This window comes from Jaculus jaculus, chromosome 19 (assembly GCF_020740685.1).
Source record: "Jaculus jaculus isolate mJacJac1 chromosome 19, mJacJac1.mat.Y.cur, whole genome shotgun sequence".
In the NCBI taxonomy this organism is placed as follows: domain Eukaryota; kingdom Metazoa; phylum Chordata; class Mammalia; order Rodentia; family Dipodidae; genus Jaculus; species Jaculus jaculus.
The window spans coordinates 54,915,263-54,932,920 of NC_059120.1; the positions used below are offsets into that span (position 1 = coordinate 54,915,263).

Consider the following 17,658-nt stretch of genomic DNA (forward strand, 5'->3'; position numbering starts at 1 on the left):
GTTCTCATTGTCTCTTTACAAGTATAACCAAGCCTTCCCCACCAATATTTGTTGTAGCCTCCTACAGATATATCTCCCTTCCTCCCACTATGCTGCCTGATTGATTTTAAAATTTATTTGTGAGAGAAAGAGAATGAGCACACCAGGGCCTCTAGCCACTTTACATGGGTAATGGGGAATCAAACCTGGGTCCTTAGGCTTTGCAGGCATGTGCCTTAACAGCTGAGTAATCTCTGGAGCCCTTCCTGACTTCTGTCAATTGTAAGCAACAAGCTGTCTTTCCGTATCCTCAGCCTTCTTTCTAAGAACACTTTCCTTGGGCTGGAGAGATGACTTAGTGTTTAAGGCTCTTGCCTTTGAAGCCTAAGGACCCAGGTTCGATTCTTCAGGATCCACATAAGCCAGATGCACATTGTGGCACATGCATTTGGAGTTCATTTGCAGTGGCTAGAGGCCCTGGCATTCCCATTCTCTCTCTCTCTCTGTCTCTTCCTGTGTCCCTCTGTATATAATAAATAAATAATGATTAAAAATTATTTAAATACAGGAGCCGGGTGTGGTGGCACACGCCTTTAATCTCAGCACTTGGGAAGCAGAGGTAGGAGGATCACCGTGAGTTCAAGGCCACCCTGAGACTACAGGGTTAATTCCAGGTCAGCCTGGACCAGAGTGAGACCCTACCTCAAAAAATATATATATATATTTAAATACAAAAAGAATACCTTCCTTATAATACATAATATATATTTGTTATCTCAGGATATTTAAAATATATTTTATTTATTTATTTGAGAGAGAGAGAATGGGTACACCAGGGGCCCCCAGCCACTGCAAACAAACTCCAGACACATGTGCCACCTTGCACATCTGGCTTATGTGGATCCTGGGGAACTGAACCTGGGTCCTTTGGCTTTGCAGGCAAACGCCTTAACCTCTAAGCCATCCCTGCAGCCCTCAGGATTTTTTTGTTTTTCGAGACAAGGTGCTACTCTGTAGCGCAGGCTAGCCTTGAACGCAGCAGTCCTTGCGTCTTAGCCTTCCCGGCGCTGGGGTGACAGATGTGAGACATCCTGCTGTCCTCTCAGTTTTGCTTATGCAGAAAAACAAGCCCAAGCTAGTCTCACAACCAAGAGAGCTTATGTTACACTTTTTTGTTTTTGGTAGATGGTAGATCTGGAGATTTCAGTCTAGGGCTTCTCATGTATGCTAGGTAAGGTAGGTCCTCTACCACTGGTATGTACTCAAGGTAGGGCCTCACTCTAGCCCAGGCTGACCTGGAACTCAGTGATCCTCCTGCCTCTGCCTCCCATGCACCACCGTGACCAGATGCTTTTTTTTTTTTTTTTTTTTTTCAAGGTAGGGTCTCACTCTAGCACAGGCTGACTTGGAATTCACTATGGAGTCTCAGAGTGACCTCGAACTCGCAGCAATCCTCCTACCTCAGCCTTCAAAGTGCTGGGATTAAAGGTGTGTGCCATCATTACACCCGGCTTTTTTTTTTTTTTTTTTTGAGAGCTACAGAAAGAAAGAATGGGCACACCAGGGCCTCCAGCCACTGTAAACGAACTCCAGATGCATGAACCACCTTCTGCATCTGGCTAACGTGGGTCCTGGAAGTTGAGCCTTGAGCCAGGGTTCTTAGGCTTCACAGGCAAGTGCTTAACTGCTAAGCCATCTCGCCAGCCTCCCTCCTTTATTAAAAATCCTCATTTATAGTCCTCCTGCTTCAGCCTTTTGAGTAGCTGGGGTTACAGGACCTGGTTCCCCAAAACACACACTCATTTTAATTAGCAACTCCTGCCAAGAGCTGAGAATTCCCATGCTTGAGGTCAGCCTGGGCTAGCTACATAAGACCGATCTAAAAATAATAATACCCTTGTATATTTATTTTTTTATTTTATTTATTTTGGTTTTTGAGGTAGGGTCTCACTATGGCCCAGGCTGACCTGGAATTTACTATGTAGTCTCAGGGTGGCCTTGAACTCATCTTACCTCTGCCTCCCAAGTGCTGGGATTAAAGGCATATGCCACCACGCCCGGCTCCCCTTGTATATTTCTGAATAAAGTGTAATAATTTAATAATTTAAAATAATAATAACATACTGGTTGAGATGGGGAGGGGATATGATGGAGAATGAAATTTCAAAGGGAAAGGAGGAAGGTATTACCATGGGATATTTTTTATAATCATGAAAAATGTTAAGAAAAATGTAGAAAAATAAAATAATAATGATAAGGGCTGGAGTAATGGCTTAGCAGTTAAGGCACTTGCCTGTGAAGCCTAAGGACCCAGGTTCAATTCCCCAGGACCCATGAAGGCAGATGCACAAGGTGGCACATGCGTCTGGAGTTTGGTTGCAGCAACTAGAGGATCTGGTATGCCTATTCTCTCTCTCTCAAATAAATAAGTAAATAAAAAATATGTAAATTTAAAAAATTAATAAGATAAAAGCTTCCAGAAGGTTATAAGGAATCTGGAAAAGAGAACAAATTGCCTGACTGGACTCACCCAAGACTTGTCACCCTAGAAAATGCACTCTCCTCCCAAGAGCCCGCCCCCACACTGGAGGCAGGATTTTTCTTTTGAGCAAACCTGCTCTTTGGGAGGGGAGGTGGCAAAACCTGTTTGGAGATGAGGTTACCTCCCTTCCACACCTCCTGCCTTCTTAGAGGCCAGAGCACAGGGGCAGAGAGAGACAAAGAGTGAGAAAGAGTTAAGGGTTGGGGCTACATCTCCCCAGCCACTCTGTTTAAAGAGGGCCAGGAAGGCCAGGGACGATGGGAACCATGCAGGAGGCAGAAAAAAAGCCAGCAGATGTGGGGTAAGTAAAAGCGTGGGGCTCGCATGATTAGAAACCAAGGGATTAGTTTCCCACCGTGCAGGCCTTACTGGTTAGATCTCGGGGGTTCCTCGGAGAAAGGAGCAATTGAAGAGCATTTGTCTGTAGAGATGGGGTGAGGTAGGAAACCTATGAAATTCTGAGGGAGGATAATTCCCTGGCTTTTAACAACAACAACAACAAAAATGTTCTATGTTGTGTCTGGTAAATCGGCCTGTGCTGTTCTCTTAACTCCCGTCCTCTAGAAAAGCCATCCAGAAAGCTGACCCAGACAAAAGTAAGTCCAGGTTCTTAGTAAACCTCTCCTTGCCTTCTTCCTCCACCATGACTTCCCCTAGCATGAGAGGGAAGGCAGGCCTGGTTAGGTACTATATGCCACTGTTTTGCCCAGAGATAGCTAGGCAGCTTCTGTGGGTGCCAGCCAATAGTAATATCTCACCCCCACATTGTGAGTGGCATCACCACCACAAAGGCAAATAGGATTCGCTGCATAATTAAACTCTTCTCCCCAGCTCAACAGTCGGTGACAGGTTGGCAAATGCTGGAGGTGAAATATTTAGGTCATGAGAGGTGAGCGCCCTTTGTAACAATGAATGTTCTTCGTTCTAGTGTGCGCTTCCTTTTTCTTTCATTTATATATATTTTGTTTTGTTTTGTTTTGTTTTTTTGTTTTGTTTTGTTTTGTTTTTCAAGGCAGGGTCTCACTCTAGCCCAGGCTGACCTGGAATTTACTATGGAGTCTCAGGGTGGCCTTGAACCCACGGCGATCCTCCTACCTCTGCCTCCCGAGTGCTGGGATGAAAGGCGTGTGCCACCATGCCCGGCTTTAGTGTGTGCTTCCTACTGTCCAGTTCCTTCTGGATACTGTGTAGGTTGTCTCATGATAATCTTTTCTTTTAATCTTTTTTTAAAATTTTTTTCTGTTGTTGTTTATTTAGTTGAGAGTGACAGACAGAGAAGGAGGCAGAGAGAGAGGGAGAGAATGGGCGCGCCAGGGCCTCCAGCTACTGCAAACGAACTGCAGACGCGTGCGCCCCCTTGTGCATCTGGCTAACGTGGGTCTTGGGGTACCGAGCCTCAAACCGGGGTCCTTAGGCTTCACAGGCAAGCGCTTAACCGCTGAGCCATCCCTCCAGCCCTAAAATCTTTTTTATTTTATATACTTATTTATTTGAGAGAGAGAGAGAGAAAGCCAGGTGTGGTGGCGCACGCCTTTAATCCCAGCAGTTGGAAGGCAGAGGTAAGAGTTTGAGGCCATCCTGAGAGACTGAATAATAAATTCCATGTCAGCCTTCCTTGGGGGGGCGGGGGAAGAGAGAGAGAGAGAGAGAGGCAGATAGAGAGAATGGGCATGCCAGGGCTTCCAGCCACTGTAGATGAACTTCAGACGCATGTGCCACCTTGTGCATCTGGCTTTACACGGGTCCTGAGGAATCGAACCTGGGTCCTTTGGCTTTGCCGGCAAGCACCTGAACCACTAGGCCATCTCTCCAGCCCCTCACGATCATCTGTTCCTCTGGGGACTGTCAGGATCGGGGAGAAGGCCGAAGCAGCTGAAACAGGAGCAGCCCTGAGGCTTGGAGAACTGGAGTTGAAGGAAGAATGGCAAGATGAAGAATTCCCTAGGTGAGGAAAGAAATGAGGGAGTCTGACAAGTGGAATGCAGGAAGGATGGATTAGTACTTTAGGAAAGAGGCAGAAGAAAGAAAAGAAGATGATAAAATCTTGGTGGGAAGAGATTGCTGATAGAATGATATTTATTTGCAAGCAGAAAGAGAGAGAAAAAATGCACACACCAGGGCCTCTTGACCACAGCAAGTGAACTCCAGACACGTGTCACTGTATACATTTGGCTTTATGTGGGTACTGGGGTTAACAGGCTTTGTTTTTGTCTGGTTTGGTTTTGTTTCTCGAGGTAGGGTCTCACTTTAGCCCAGGCTGACCCAGAATTCACTCTGTAGTCTCAGGCTGGCCTCAAACTCATGGCAGTGATCCTCCCATCTATGCCTCTCAGGCACTGGGATCAAAGGCGTGCACCACCACGCCTGGCTCGACAGGCTTTGTAAGCAGGCCCCTTTAACTGCTGAGCCATCTCCCCAGCCTTCTGTCCCCTATTTCACTATTTCCCCTCTAGATTGCTTCCTGAGGAGGTTGGCTCTTCTAGAGATCTCGAAGACCCTCATAGACTTTCACAGAAAGGTAAGTAAAGTAGGACCAGGACTCACATTTTCAGTCCTATACATCTGGGTTTTGGGTGTTGTTGTTTTTTTTCAAGGTAGGGTCTGGCTGTAGCCAAGGGTGATTTGGAATTCACTATGTAGTCTCAGAATGGCCTCAAACTCACAGCGATCCTACCTCTGTCCCTTGAGTGCTGGGATTAAAGGCATGTGCCACCACATTGGGCTGTTTGTGAGGTAGGGTCTCACTCTAGTCCAGGCTGTCCTGGAACTCACTCTGTAGTCCCAGGCTGGTCTTGACCTCACAGTGATCCTCCTACCTCGGCCTCCCCAGTGCTGGGATTAAAGGGGTGTGCCACTATGCCTGGTGGTGTGTGTTATTTATTATTTATTTTTATTTTACATTGTTTTGGTCTTTCAAGGTAGGGTCTCACTCTGGCCCAGGCTGACCTGGAATTCACTATGTAGTCTCAGGGTGGCCTCGAACTCACAGCAATCCTCCTGCCTCTGCCTCTCAAGTGTACATCTGGGATTTTTTTGTCTTGTTTATATTTATTTATTTAATGAGAGAATGGATGCACCAGGGCTTCTAGCCATTGCAAATGAACTCCATATGTATGCACCACCTTGTGCATCTGGCTTGTGTGGGCAATCAAACCTTAGGTCCTTAGGCTTCACAGGCAAGTGCTTTTAGCCTCTAACCATCTCTCCATCCCTCCATCTCTTTTTTTTTTTTTTTTTTTGTTTATTTGTTTTTGTTTTGTTAAGCAGGGTTTCTGGATGGCCTCTAATTCTCAACCTTCCTTCTATGTCAGCCTCCCAAGTGCTCGATTGAAGTCATGAGCCACCATTCCCACCCGATCTTAGTTTTTGTTCTTGCCTCCAGCTGCTGCAAAGAAACTCCAGACACACATGTGCCACCTTGTGCCTCTGGCTTACATGGATCCTGGTGAATCAAACCTGTGTCCTTTGGCTTCACAGGCAAATGCCTTAACTACTTAAGCCATCTCTCCAGCCCCTGTTCTTGCTGGTTTTGTTTGTTTGTTCGTTTAATATTTGTTTGACAGAGAAGTAGAGAGCAAGAGAAAGTGAGAAAATGGGTGTACCAGGGCCTTCTGCCTGTGCAAATGAACTCTAGACGCATGCACCACTTTGTGCATCTGGTGTTATGCGGATCCTGGAAAATTGAACCCAGGCCTTTAGCTTTTGTAAGCCAAGTGACCTGAACCACTAAGTAATCTTTCCATCCCAGTTTTTGTAGTTTATTTATATATATATATATTTTTTAAATTATTTATTTATTTATTTGAGAGTGACAGACACAGAGAGAAAGACAGATAGAGGGAGAGAGCGAGAATGGGCGCGCCAGGGCTTCCAGCCTCTGCAAACGAACTCCAGACGCGTGCGCCCCCTTGTGCATCTGGCTAACGTGGGACCTGGGGAACCGAGCCTCGAACCGGGGTCCTTAGGCTTCACAGGCAAGCGCTTAACCACTAAGCCATCTCTCCAGCCCTATTTATATATATATTTTTTTAACAAAATAATTTTTAATGTATAGATGAAAAGACTCAAATTATATTTAGAGGACTGGGAATGTAATTCAGTGGCAGACAGAATGCTTTATATGTGTGAGATCCTGGGTTCAATCCCCAGATCCCTCCTCCCCCCCCAAAAAAAAAACACATTCAGGATACAAGTTTGATTTTTAAAAACGTACCAATATACAATAGCAGGTATTACAGTCAGTTCACTAGATTAGGCACTACAGAACACAATGTAAAGACACAATTACATGGTGACTGCTTAATATGCTAGAGAACAAACATCTTTTTCAAATATTAAATTTAATCTTTCCACAATGTTAACCCCTAAAACCTATTGTCCTTTATACACAACAATATTATTTTCAGTTTCATACACTTTAACTTTATAAAGAACTCCCCCAGGAAGGAATTTCTGAAGGTTTTCCCAGATATATACAGCTACGTTTTCTGTTGTGCTTACAACATCTGCGAAGTACGGCACATCCAGGTCCAGGTTCTTGTGATCCAGGGGCTCCATGATTGCCTCCTCCATGTATTTTTTGAGGTCAGTCAAGTTCATAACCATTCCTGTAACAGGATCAATCTTTATAATTGTGCCCATGCCCATTTGGATTGTTGCACTTCCCGAACAGTTTCACATTCTCTTCACTACTCAGAGACGGGCAGTGCAGCCGGTGGCTCGCGCTGAAGGACACGAGGCGCGACACCAGTGCCCGGCGGCGCCCGCGGCCCGGGCCCCCCGCCCGCGCTCCCGCCTGGGTGCTGCGCAGAGCGGACCTCCCTATTTATATTTTTTATTTGCATGTGTATGTGTGTGTATGGACACGCCAGAGCTTCTTGCCACTGTAACTGAACACCAGATGCTTGTGCTGCTTTTTGCATCCAGCATATGTGGGTGGTTTGGGAATTGGACCCAGGTCAGCAGGCTTTGCAAGCAAGTGCCTTTAACCATTGTGCCATCTTTCTAGCCCTGTACTTTTTTGTTTTTTAATTTATTCTCATAAATATTTTTATTTATTTATTTATTTGAGAGAGAGAATAGGCATGCCAGGATCTCCAGCCACAGCAAACAAACTCCAGATGCATGCACCACCTTGTGCCTCTGGCTTATGTCGGTCCTGGGGAATCAAACCTGGCTCCCTTGGCTTTGCAGGCAAGCATTTTAACCACTAAGCCATCTTTCCAATCCCCCCAACCCTTTTGTTTTGTCTTTTTATTTTTTGAGGAAGAGTCTTACTCTAACTCAGGCTGACCTATGGTGTGTTACCCTTTTGCATTTCACGTTCCCCTTTGCCCAAATGCTCCCTGTTTTATTTCCTTTTAAGAGTTCACCCTAGCTGGGTGTGGTGGCACATGCCTTTAATCCCAGCACTTGGGCGGCAGAGATAGGAAGATCGCCGTGAGTTCAAGGCCACCCTGAGACTCCATAGTAAGTTCCAGGTCAGCCTGGGCTAGCGTGAGATCCTACCTCGGAAAAAAAAAAAAAAGAGAGAGAGAGAGAGTTCACCCTATATCCACACTTTTTTTTTTTTTTTTTTTTTTTGAGGTAGGGTCTCACTCTGGCCCAGGCTGACCTGGAATTCACTATGGAGTCTCAGGGTGACCTCAAACTCACAGTGATCCTCCTACCTCTGCCTTCTGAGTGCTGGGATTAAAGGTGTGCACCACCACGCCGAGTTTACATCAACGCTTTTTAAAAATGTATTTATTAGGTCAGGCATGGTGCTGCATACCTTTAATCCCAGCATTCAGGCAGCAGAAGTAAGAGGATAATTGTGAGTTTGAGGCCACGAGGACCACAGAGCGAGTGTGTAGCATATACATTTAGCCAGACAGCAGCAGACGTTACACCCCAAGGGCTCATGATGACCCCTGTTGTAGGTTCTCAGTGTCAGGGATGTATTCCCTCCCATGGAGCAGGCCTCCAGTCCAATTAGAGGGCGGTTGGTTTCCCTCACGACAGACATGCCACTATTGCACCCGCTGGCTCATTTGTCCTGGCTGGCTAAATATAAGGTTTGCAGTGTCCACTGTTGAGCATCTTCACTGGTGGTATCTCTTTCTCCCATTGAACTACATGTAGAATGGCTTCTTCCAGCTTTCTGTCAGCTGGTCTACATGGAGGAGGTTTTCAGCTCAGCTCCAGCAGGATTTCTCAGTGTCCTTGTAGCCCAAGTATGTGGAGTCCTCAGCAATAGGGTCTTACCATCAAGGTAGGGTTCACTCTACTCCAGGCTGACCTGCAGTTCACTATGTAGTCTCAGGGTGGCCGCAAACTCACAGTGATCCTCTTACCTCTGCTTCCCAAGTGCTGGGATTAAGACATGTGCCACCACACCCAGCTTTATTGTTTTTGCTTCTGTTTTGTTTTTTTAAAATAATTTATCTGGGCTTAACAGTTAAGGCATTTGCCTGCATAGCCAAAAGACCCAGGTTCAATTCCGCAGGACTGACATTAGCCAGTGGGTGCATGCATCAAATTCGTTTGCAGTGGCTGGAGGCCCTGGCACGCCCATCCTCTCTCTCTCTCCCTCCTTCTTTCTCTGACAAATAAGTAAATAATTTTTTAAAAGGTTGAATGCCTGAACTCATATGTAATAATACATTTTTTTTAAATATTAAATAATAATTTACCTAAGCCAGTGTGGTGGTGCACCCCTTTAATCCCAGTACTCAGAAGGCAGAAGTAGGATGATTGTCACAAGTTCAAGGCCACCCTGAGACTACATAGTGAATTCCAGGTCAGCCTGGGCTACAGTGAGACCTTACCTCAGAAAAAAACAATAGTACTACGACTAATAATTTATCTGTCTGTATGTGTGTACATGTGTATATGGGCATGCCAGGGTCTCTTGTCACTGTAAACTAATGCCTGTCCAGCTTTATGTGGGTGGCTGAGGAGTTGAGCCTGGGCCAATAGGCTTTGCAAGCCAGCATTTTATCCACTGAGACAGATCCTATCACTATTTTCATTTTTGCCAATTTACTTGAGAAAGAGATTATGGGTGTGCCAGGGCTTCTTGCTGCTGTGAACAAACTCCAGATGCAGACACCACTTCATACATCTGGCTTTATGTTTGTACTAGGGAGTCAAACCTGGGCTGGTAGGCTTTGCAAGCAAATACCTTTAACTGCTGATCCAGCTCCTTTATTTATTGTTTTTTAATTAATTAATTATTATTATGATTTTGGTTTTTCAACATAGGTTCTCACTCTAGCCCAGGCTGACCTGGAATTCACTATGTATTCTCAGGGTGGCCTTGAATGCATGGCAATTATCCTACCTCTGTGCCAAAGCACCTGGCTTCCTTTTTCTTTCTTTCTTTCTTTTTTTTTTTTTTTTTTTTTTTTGAGACATTCTATACCCCAGGCTAGTCTGGAGCTCATATGTTGCCCAACTTGGCATCAAGCTTCCATTATGAGCCACCAAGTCTAGCTGTTTGCGGTTTTTTTGTTAGGGTGTTTTTTTTTGTTGTTGTTGTTTTTCTTTTGTTTTGTTTTTTTTTAATTAATTTATTTATTTATTTATTTGAGAGCGACAGACACAGAGAGAAAGGAAGATAGAGGGAGAGAGAGAGAATGGGCGCGCCAGGGCTTCCAGCCTCTGCAAACGAACTCCAGACGCGTGTGCCCCCTTGTGCATCTGGCTAACGTGGGACCTGGGGAACCGAGCCTCGAACCGGGGTCCTTAGGCTTCACAGGCAAGCGCTTAACCGCTAAGCCATCTCTCCAGCCCTGTTTTGTTTTGTTTTTGAGACAGGGTCTCTGTGTCTCAGGCTGGCCTCAAATTTAATAATCCTGAACACTCCTGAGGCTCCTCCTGTCTCTGCCTCCTGAGTTCTGGGATTATAGGAATGTGCCACCACCTCAATTTACACACCTTTTTTTTTTTTAAATATATTACAGATGAGCCGTAACTTTTATTTATTTATTTTTTATTTATTTATTTGAGAGTGACAGATGCAGAGAGAAAGACAGATAGAGGGAGAGAGAGAGAATGGGCGCGCCAGGGCTTCCAGCCTCTGCAAACGAACTCCAGATGCATGCGCCCCCTTGTGCATCTGGCTAATGTGGAACCAAGCCTCGAACCGGGGTCCTTAGGCTTCACAGGCAAGCGCTTAACCGCTAAGCCATCCCTACAGCCCTTTTTTTTTTTTGGAGGTTGGGTCTCCCTCTGGCCCAGGCTGACCTGGAATTCACTATGTAGTCTCAGGGTGACCTCGAACTCATGGCGATCCTCCTACCTCTGCCTCCCGACTGCTGGGATTAAAGGCGCGCCCCACACGCCCGGCCTCAATTTACGCATCTTTCTATGGTTTCGGCTTGATTTTATTTCTCCTTCCTTCCGTCCAACCCCAGACACCCCGCGCACTTTAGCCCTTTGTGGCCAGCGTCCGATGCGCAAGCGCCTCTCCGCCCCAGACGGGACCTCCTCCACCCTCTCCTCGTCCTCCTCCTCCGGCGGCAGCCTGGACCTGGAGATAGACGAGCTGGAGACACCTTCGGACTCGGAGCAGCTGGACAGCGGACACGAATTTGAATGGGAAGGTGGGAGACCGCGCCCCCAAGGACAAGGCTGTAACGTGAACTGCAGCTCAGGGGGGGGTAGAATGCACTGATTACAGGAAAGAACGTGTTGGATCAGGGCGCGGCGCACACGCCTATCATCCCAGCGCTCTGGAGGCAGAGGTAGGAGGATCGCTATCCTGAGACTATATAGTGAATTCCAGGTCAGCCTGGGCCAGAGTGAAACCCTACCTCAAATAAATAAATAAATAAATAAGAATAATGAGTTGGGGGCTGGAGAGATGGCTCAGCGGTTAAGGCACTGGCCTGCAAGGTCTAAGGACCCATGTTCAATTCCCCAGTACGCACATAAACTAGATGGAGTAGGTGGCACATGTGTCTGGAGTTCAGTTGCAGTGGCTAGAGGCCCTGGCGTGCACATTCTCTCTTATCTGCCTCCTCCTCTCTCCCTTAAATAAAGTGTTTAAAAAAAGAAAAAAAAAACAGGGGCTGGAGAGATGGCTTAGCAGCCGAGGCATTTGCTTGCAAAGCCAAAGGATCCAGGTTCAATTCTCCAGGATCCGTGTAAACCAGATGCACAAGGGGGCGCACACATCTGGAGTTCATTTGCAGTGGCTGGAGGCCCTGGTGTGTCCATTCTCTAGCTGCCTCTTTTTCTCTCCTTCTCTCTATCTCTCTCTCTCAAGTAAATAAATGAAATAAAAAATAATAAATAAAAAACAGGGGCTGGAGGGATGGCTTAGCAGTCAAGGCATTTGCATATGCCAGCCTGAGACTACATAGGGAATTCCAGGTCAACCTGGGTTAGAGCGAGACCCAACCTTGAAAAACAAACAAAAAATAAATAAAATAAAATAGAAGAGCTGATATATATATATATATATATATATATATATATCCATTGACAGAGTGCTTTGCCAGCATGTACAAAACACCCAATATCGTGTAGACTAGACATGGTGAAATATACCTGTAATCCCATCACTTAAGAGGTAGAGGCAGGAGGATCAGAAATTCAAGATTACCTTCAACTACATATGTAGTTTGAAGCCTGGCAGGCCTATATGAGACCCTGTCTCAAAAAGAAAGAACAAGGGCTGGAGAGATGGCTTAGTGGTTAAGTGCTTGGCTGTGAAGCCTAAGAACCCTGTTCAAGGCTCGGTTCCCCAGGTCCCACATTAGCCAGATGCACAAGGGGGCGCACGCGTCTGGAGTTGGTCTGCTGCAGTGGCTGAAGGCCTTGGTGCACCCATTCTCTCTCTCCCTCTATCTGCCTCTTTCTCTCTGGTGCTCTCAAATAAATAACTAACTAAATAAATAAGTAAATAAAGAGGAAAGAACAAGGGAGGAAGGGAAAGGAAGGGAGGGAGGAAAGAAAAGCTGATTTTGGCAAGAGCCATAGTCAAGGTCATCAGTGGTCTAGTGAAGCAGTCAGGATAAATGAACATCTGAAGAAACAGACCACAAGGAGTTGACTTAATTGGAAAACTGGAGCCAAAGAGTAAAGAAAAACATTGAGAAGCCAGACGTGATGGCACAAGCCTTTTGATCCCATCACTCGTGAGGCAGAGGTAGGAGAATTGCTATGAGTTCAAAGGCAGCATGAGACTACATAGTGAATTCCAGGTCAGCCTGGCCTAGAGCGAGACCCTACCTCTAAAAACCAAAAATAAAATAAAATAAAATAACTTTCTAGAAGTTCGAAAGAAACTTACTAGAAAGAGAAGGTGGGAAATCTGCCTTGGTGATTCTTCTGCCCCCCCTGTTTCAGATGACCTGCCCCAGGCAGAAAGCTTGGGGGCCAGTGAGGCAGCCAAAAGGCTAGGCCCGGGCTGTATGTGGGATGTAGCTGGAGAAGATGGTCATCGCTGGAGAGTGTTCCGAACAGGACAGCGGGAGCAGCGAGTGGACATGACCATCATTGAACCCTATAAGAAAGTCCTATCTCATGGAGGTAATGGCTAATACACATGCCAAGGGTTAAGAACTATGACCTGGACCAGGGGGATGGCTCAGAGATTAAAAGGTACCTGCTTGCAAAGCCTGCTGGCCCAAGTTCCATTCCCCAAGAAAATCCATCTCTCAAAAAGTGGCACATGCATCTGACATTCATTTGCAACAGCAAGAAACCTTGGCATGCACACACATACACAGAGACGTGCAATTTTTTAATTTTTATTTTTTTTTTTTTTTGGTGTTTGGAGGTAAAGTTTCATTCTAGTCCAGGCTGACCTGGAATTCACTCTGTAATCTCAGGGTGGCCTCGAACTCGAGATGATCCTCCTACTGCTGCCTCCCAAGTGCTGAGATTAAAGGCCTGCGCCACCACAACCAGCACATGCAAATAATTTTTTTTTGTTGTTGCTGTTTGTTTGTTTTTCAAGGTAGGGTCTCACTCTAGCCCAGGCTGACCTAGAACTCATTTTGTAGTCCCAGGGTGGCCTTGAACTCACTCACGGCGATCCTCCTACCTCTGTCTCCTGAGTAACTGGGATTAAAGGTGTGTGCCACCACGCCTGGCCTAAATAATTTTTTAAAAATTAAAAAAAAAAAACAAAACTATCAGCCAGACATGGTGGCGCATGCCTTTAATCCCAGCACTTGGGAGGCAGCGGTAGGAGGATCACTGTGAATTTAAGGCCACCCTGAGACTGCATAGTGAATTCTAGGACAGCCTGAGATAGAGTGAGACCCTATCTCAAAAAACCGAAAAAAAAAAAAAAAGGTAAAAAAGTACGGCCGCCGGCTAACATGGTTAAATTGGAGATTCAGCTGCTGGGCCTACCTTTCACATGACTTCCCCTCAGCCTAAATATATGATGTTCTATCTGTTCACATATTTGTAGCCAAGTGAATTTTCCTTTTATTGCTCTACAGGTTACCATGGTGATGGCCTCAATGCTGTCATTCTCTTTGCTTCCTGTTACCTACCCCGAAGCAGTGTCCCCAACTACACCTATGTCATGGAGCATTTGTTTAGGTGAGGCGGGAACCCTGGAGGGCCGCCTGGAGGGGGCAGGGAGGGATGAGCGACAGAGCCACCAGGAAGAATCTCTGAGGACTCTCTGAGACATCCAACACGTTCCCTACAATCTTGTCCTCCCCCAGGTATATCGTGGGAACCTTGGAATTGCTGGTGGCTGAAAACTATCTTCTTGTTCACTTGAGCGGAGGCACAAGCAGGGCCCAAGTTCCACCTCTGGGCTGGATTCGCCAGTGTTACCTTACCCTGGATCGGAGGTGGGACCTGGGACAAGGGGGCCACAACTCTGCCATCGTATCTCTTTCTCTCCTTTTCTCAAAAATGTGTTATGTTTATTTAGTTATTGGCTAGAGAGAAAGAGGCAGATAGAGACAACGGGTGTGTTAGGGCCCCCAGTTACTGCAAACGGACTCCAGACACATGCGCCAACCTTGTTGAACCTGGGTCCTTTGGCTTTTTGTAGGTGAGTGGCCTATCTGCTAAGCCGTATCTCCTGCCCTTTTGTCTGTTTTTTTGAAACAGGGTTTCATGTAGCCCACAGCTCGCCTTCAGATCTCTATGTAACGAGGGCTGGCCTTGAATTCCTGATCCTCCTGCCTGTTCCCTTTCAACTTCCCAAGGGCTGGAATTACGCCTGCCTTTCATGTGCAGCCTGGCCTACATAGCGTGGAGAAGTTCGCATATGCAACGTCTGTGAGGGTAGGGCAGGAAGAAAATGGGTTAGCAAAGACCAGGCTGAGGAGCTATTCTTAGAGAATTTCCTAGAAATGAGGCACATAGAGGGCTGAAATAAGATGGGCAGAGCTAAAGGAATGGAGATTAGGCCTGATTGCCAGAAAAATCTGGACATGAGCCAGTTGTGGTCACACCCGCCTTTAATCCCAGCATTTGGGAAGCTGAGGTAGGAGGATCGTTGTGAGTTCAAAGCCCGTCTGAGACTAATTTCAGGTCAGCCTGGGCTAGAGTGAGACCCTACCTTGAAGAAAACCAAATGAAAAGCAAAGAGGGCTGGAGAGATGGCTTAGCGGTTAAGCACTTGCCTGTGAACCCTAAGGACCCCGGTTCGAGGCTCGGTTCCCCAGGTCCCACGTTAGCCAGATGCACAAGGGGGCGCACGCGTCTGGAGTTCGTTTGCAGAGGCTGGAAGCCCTGGCGCGCCCATTCTCTCTCTCTCCCTCTGTCTTTCTCTCTGTCTCTGTCACCCTCAAATAAATAAATAAATAATAATAAAAAGAAAAACCTACCTAGAAATGAGAGACGCTGAGGAGGTTGCAGAATAGACAACAGTCTACCTGGTCCTCGGGTGTGGAGGGAACAGGGAATGGACGAGCTCATCACTTTCTCCCTCAGGCTCCGGAAAAACTTACGAGCCCTGGTGGTCGTTCACGCGACGTGGTATGTGAAGGCCTTTCTGGCACTGCTTCGGCCCTTCATCAGGTACCAGCTCTGGGGACAAGGACCCCCCCTTTTCCTTATTTTTGGTATCAAGGCTAAGGAGACTTTGCTTCACTCTGACTTAACCACTGGACTTGCTTACTCCTCCCTTTACGAGAGTTCTCCGGGAACCAGTCTTCCCAGTACAGACGCAATTGGTTTGTTCTCTCTCTTCAGTTCCAAGTTCACACGAAAGATCCGTTTCCTGGACAGCCTGGGGGAGCTGGCCCAGCTCATCTCCTTAGATCAAGTCCACATCCCTGAAACCGTCCGACAGTGAGTCCTGCCCTTCCTTCCGCATGAAGCTTGGGGTTAGAATGTGCAAAGCCAGTACCGTCTCGTGATGTGTGGGGAGACAAAAAGAACAAAAACGCACGAGCCCAGCTTTCAGGTGTAATTGGTGTGTCTGGGGAAACTGCATCTACCCAGGGAGGGAACTTAGAACCTGATTGCATTTATCAATAAAGAAAAGTAATGTGAGCCACACAAGGTAGTGTAAGCCTAGGCGTAATTCCCAGCGTTTGGGAGGCTGAGGCAGGAGGTTCAAAATTTCAAGGTGAGACTGTTCGCATGTGCGAAATTGCGCGCTTGCATCACTGCATCTGCCTTATGTGGGACCTGGAGAGTTGAACATGAATCCTTAGGCTTCGCAGCACTTTAACCACTAAACAATCTCTCCAGCCCTTTTCGTGTTGGTTTTTGGTTTTCCGAGGTAGAGTCTCCCTCTAGTCCAGGCTGACCTGGAACTCCCTATGGAGTCTCAGGGTGGCCTTGAACTCACGGTGATCCTCCTACCTCTGCCTCCAGAGTGCTGGGATTAAAGGCCTGCGCCACCACGCCCAGCTCTGGTACAGTTCTCGAAGGTCGTGCACGAGGCCCCGGGTCAAGCTCCAGAGGGCAGAGAAAGGGAGGGAGAAATTACTCAGAAATGGTTCAAGGGTATTGAGCGCAGGCATGGTAGTTAGGAAGGGATATCTTGGCTGTGAGTAGATTCCACCCAGTGGGGAAAGAGGGGGGAGGAAGCAAAGGATTGGAAACAATGACGTGAATCAAACACACAGTCTTACAGCTCATCCTACTCACCTGGCTTCTCTGCTCAACCCAGTGAGTCAAACCCGTTCTGCCCCTGAACTAGTTCTTTCCCCCAACGCCCTACAGGTTGGACCAGGATCTCCATGGCTCAAGAGGCACCTAACGCTAAGACTGGACAAAGGACCTTAGGACCAGGAAAAGATAACGGTCATCTGCCTGGACCCTGGCCTGAGACATCTGAGCTGTTCTAGAAACCACCTCCCGCCTTCCAGCTGGTATCACCAGCTCTCCTCCTCTGCCTCCCTCCACGAAACTGGACTTCAGCGGGGCTTTGAAGTACGGAACCTGAACCGCTGGGTGGCTTGGCTTTCATTTCAGCTGAGGGGAATGTCAAGTATAGTGGCATTGGAAGTGCCAACTTCTGAGATTCAATCCTGTTTTATCTGTAGAACCTTGGGTCTCCTCTGTAAAAATCTGTAACAATTAAAAATAAAAAGCGGCTGTATTCTTTTTCTTCTTGGTTGTCCTAGCAGTGTATGAGGGAGATAGCTGGAGGGTTTGGGTTTACCCAACCACAAGCCAGCCTGTCTGGTGGAACCTCAGGAGTCAACTTGCAAAATGTGGAAGGTCCCCCCTTGTAAATTGTGTCTGCTGACTGTGATCCTGGGAAGGGATGTTTCCAAGACCTATATTTTCACCCTTGTTAGTACATTAGCCCTGTGACCTTTAATAAACTATGATGAGATTTTAATTCTTTCCCAGGAAATGAATGACTCATTCTCTGACCCATTACATCATAACACACTTTTTGGTTCTGGGATTTTTTTGGTTTTTCAAGATAGGGTCTCACCCTAGCTCAGGCTGACCTGGAATTCACTATGGAGTCTCAGGGTGGCCTCAAACTCATGGCAATCCTCCTACCTCTGCCTTCCGAGTGATGGGATTAAAGGTGTGTGCTACCACGGCTGGGACTGTATTCTTGCTGCCAAGATTCCAAGGGGACTTTTATTCTTTTCTTTTCTTTTTTATTCTCTCTGTGTGTTTTATTTTTATTTATTTGAGAGTGACAGAGAGAGAAAGAGGCAGAGAGAGAGAGAGAGAATGAGAGCGCCAGGGCCTCC

At 46.7% G+C, this 17,658-nt stretch overlaps 2 protein-coding genes across 3 annotated transcripts; one reads left to right on the forward strand and one right to left on the reverse strand.

Annotated features, from left to right (window-relative positions):
• The first annotated feature begins 2,643 nt into the window (after positions 1-2,643).
• On the forward strand, positions 2,644-16,882 carry Bnipl (BCL2 interacting protein like). 2 transcript variants are annotated; one of them, XM_045138513.1, is made up of 10 exons: positions 2,644-2,822; positions 4,335-4,466; positions 4,975-5,039; positions 10,921-11,109; positions 12,860-13,042; positions 13,966-14,068; positions 14,197-14,328; positions 15,422-15,508; positions 15,683-15,781; positions 16,664-16,882. In XM_045138513.1, exons 1-10 carry the CDS (start codon positions 2,779-2,781, stop codon positions 16,698-16,700), a joined length of 1,071 nt encoding a protein of 356 aa, XP_044994448.1. In that variant the 5' UTR covers positions 2,644-2,778; the 3' UTR covers positions 16,701-16,882. The 2 variants fall into 2 exon arrangements, with proteins under 2 accessions (XP_044994448.1, XP_044994449.1); XM_045138514.1 differs by having other exon boundaries at positions 4,371-4,466.
• On the reverse strand, positions 6,591-7,286 carry LOC123456034 (6-pyruvoyl tetrahydrobiopterin synthase-like). The gene has a single exon (XM_045138515.1). The coding sequence runs from the start codon at positions 7,166-7,168 to the stop codon at positions 6,893-6,895; it is 276 nt and encodes a 91-aa protein (XP_044994450.1). The 5' UTR covers positions 7,169-7,286; the 3' UTR covers positions 6,591-6,892.
• Positions 16,883-17,658: the final 776 nt, after the last annotated feature.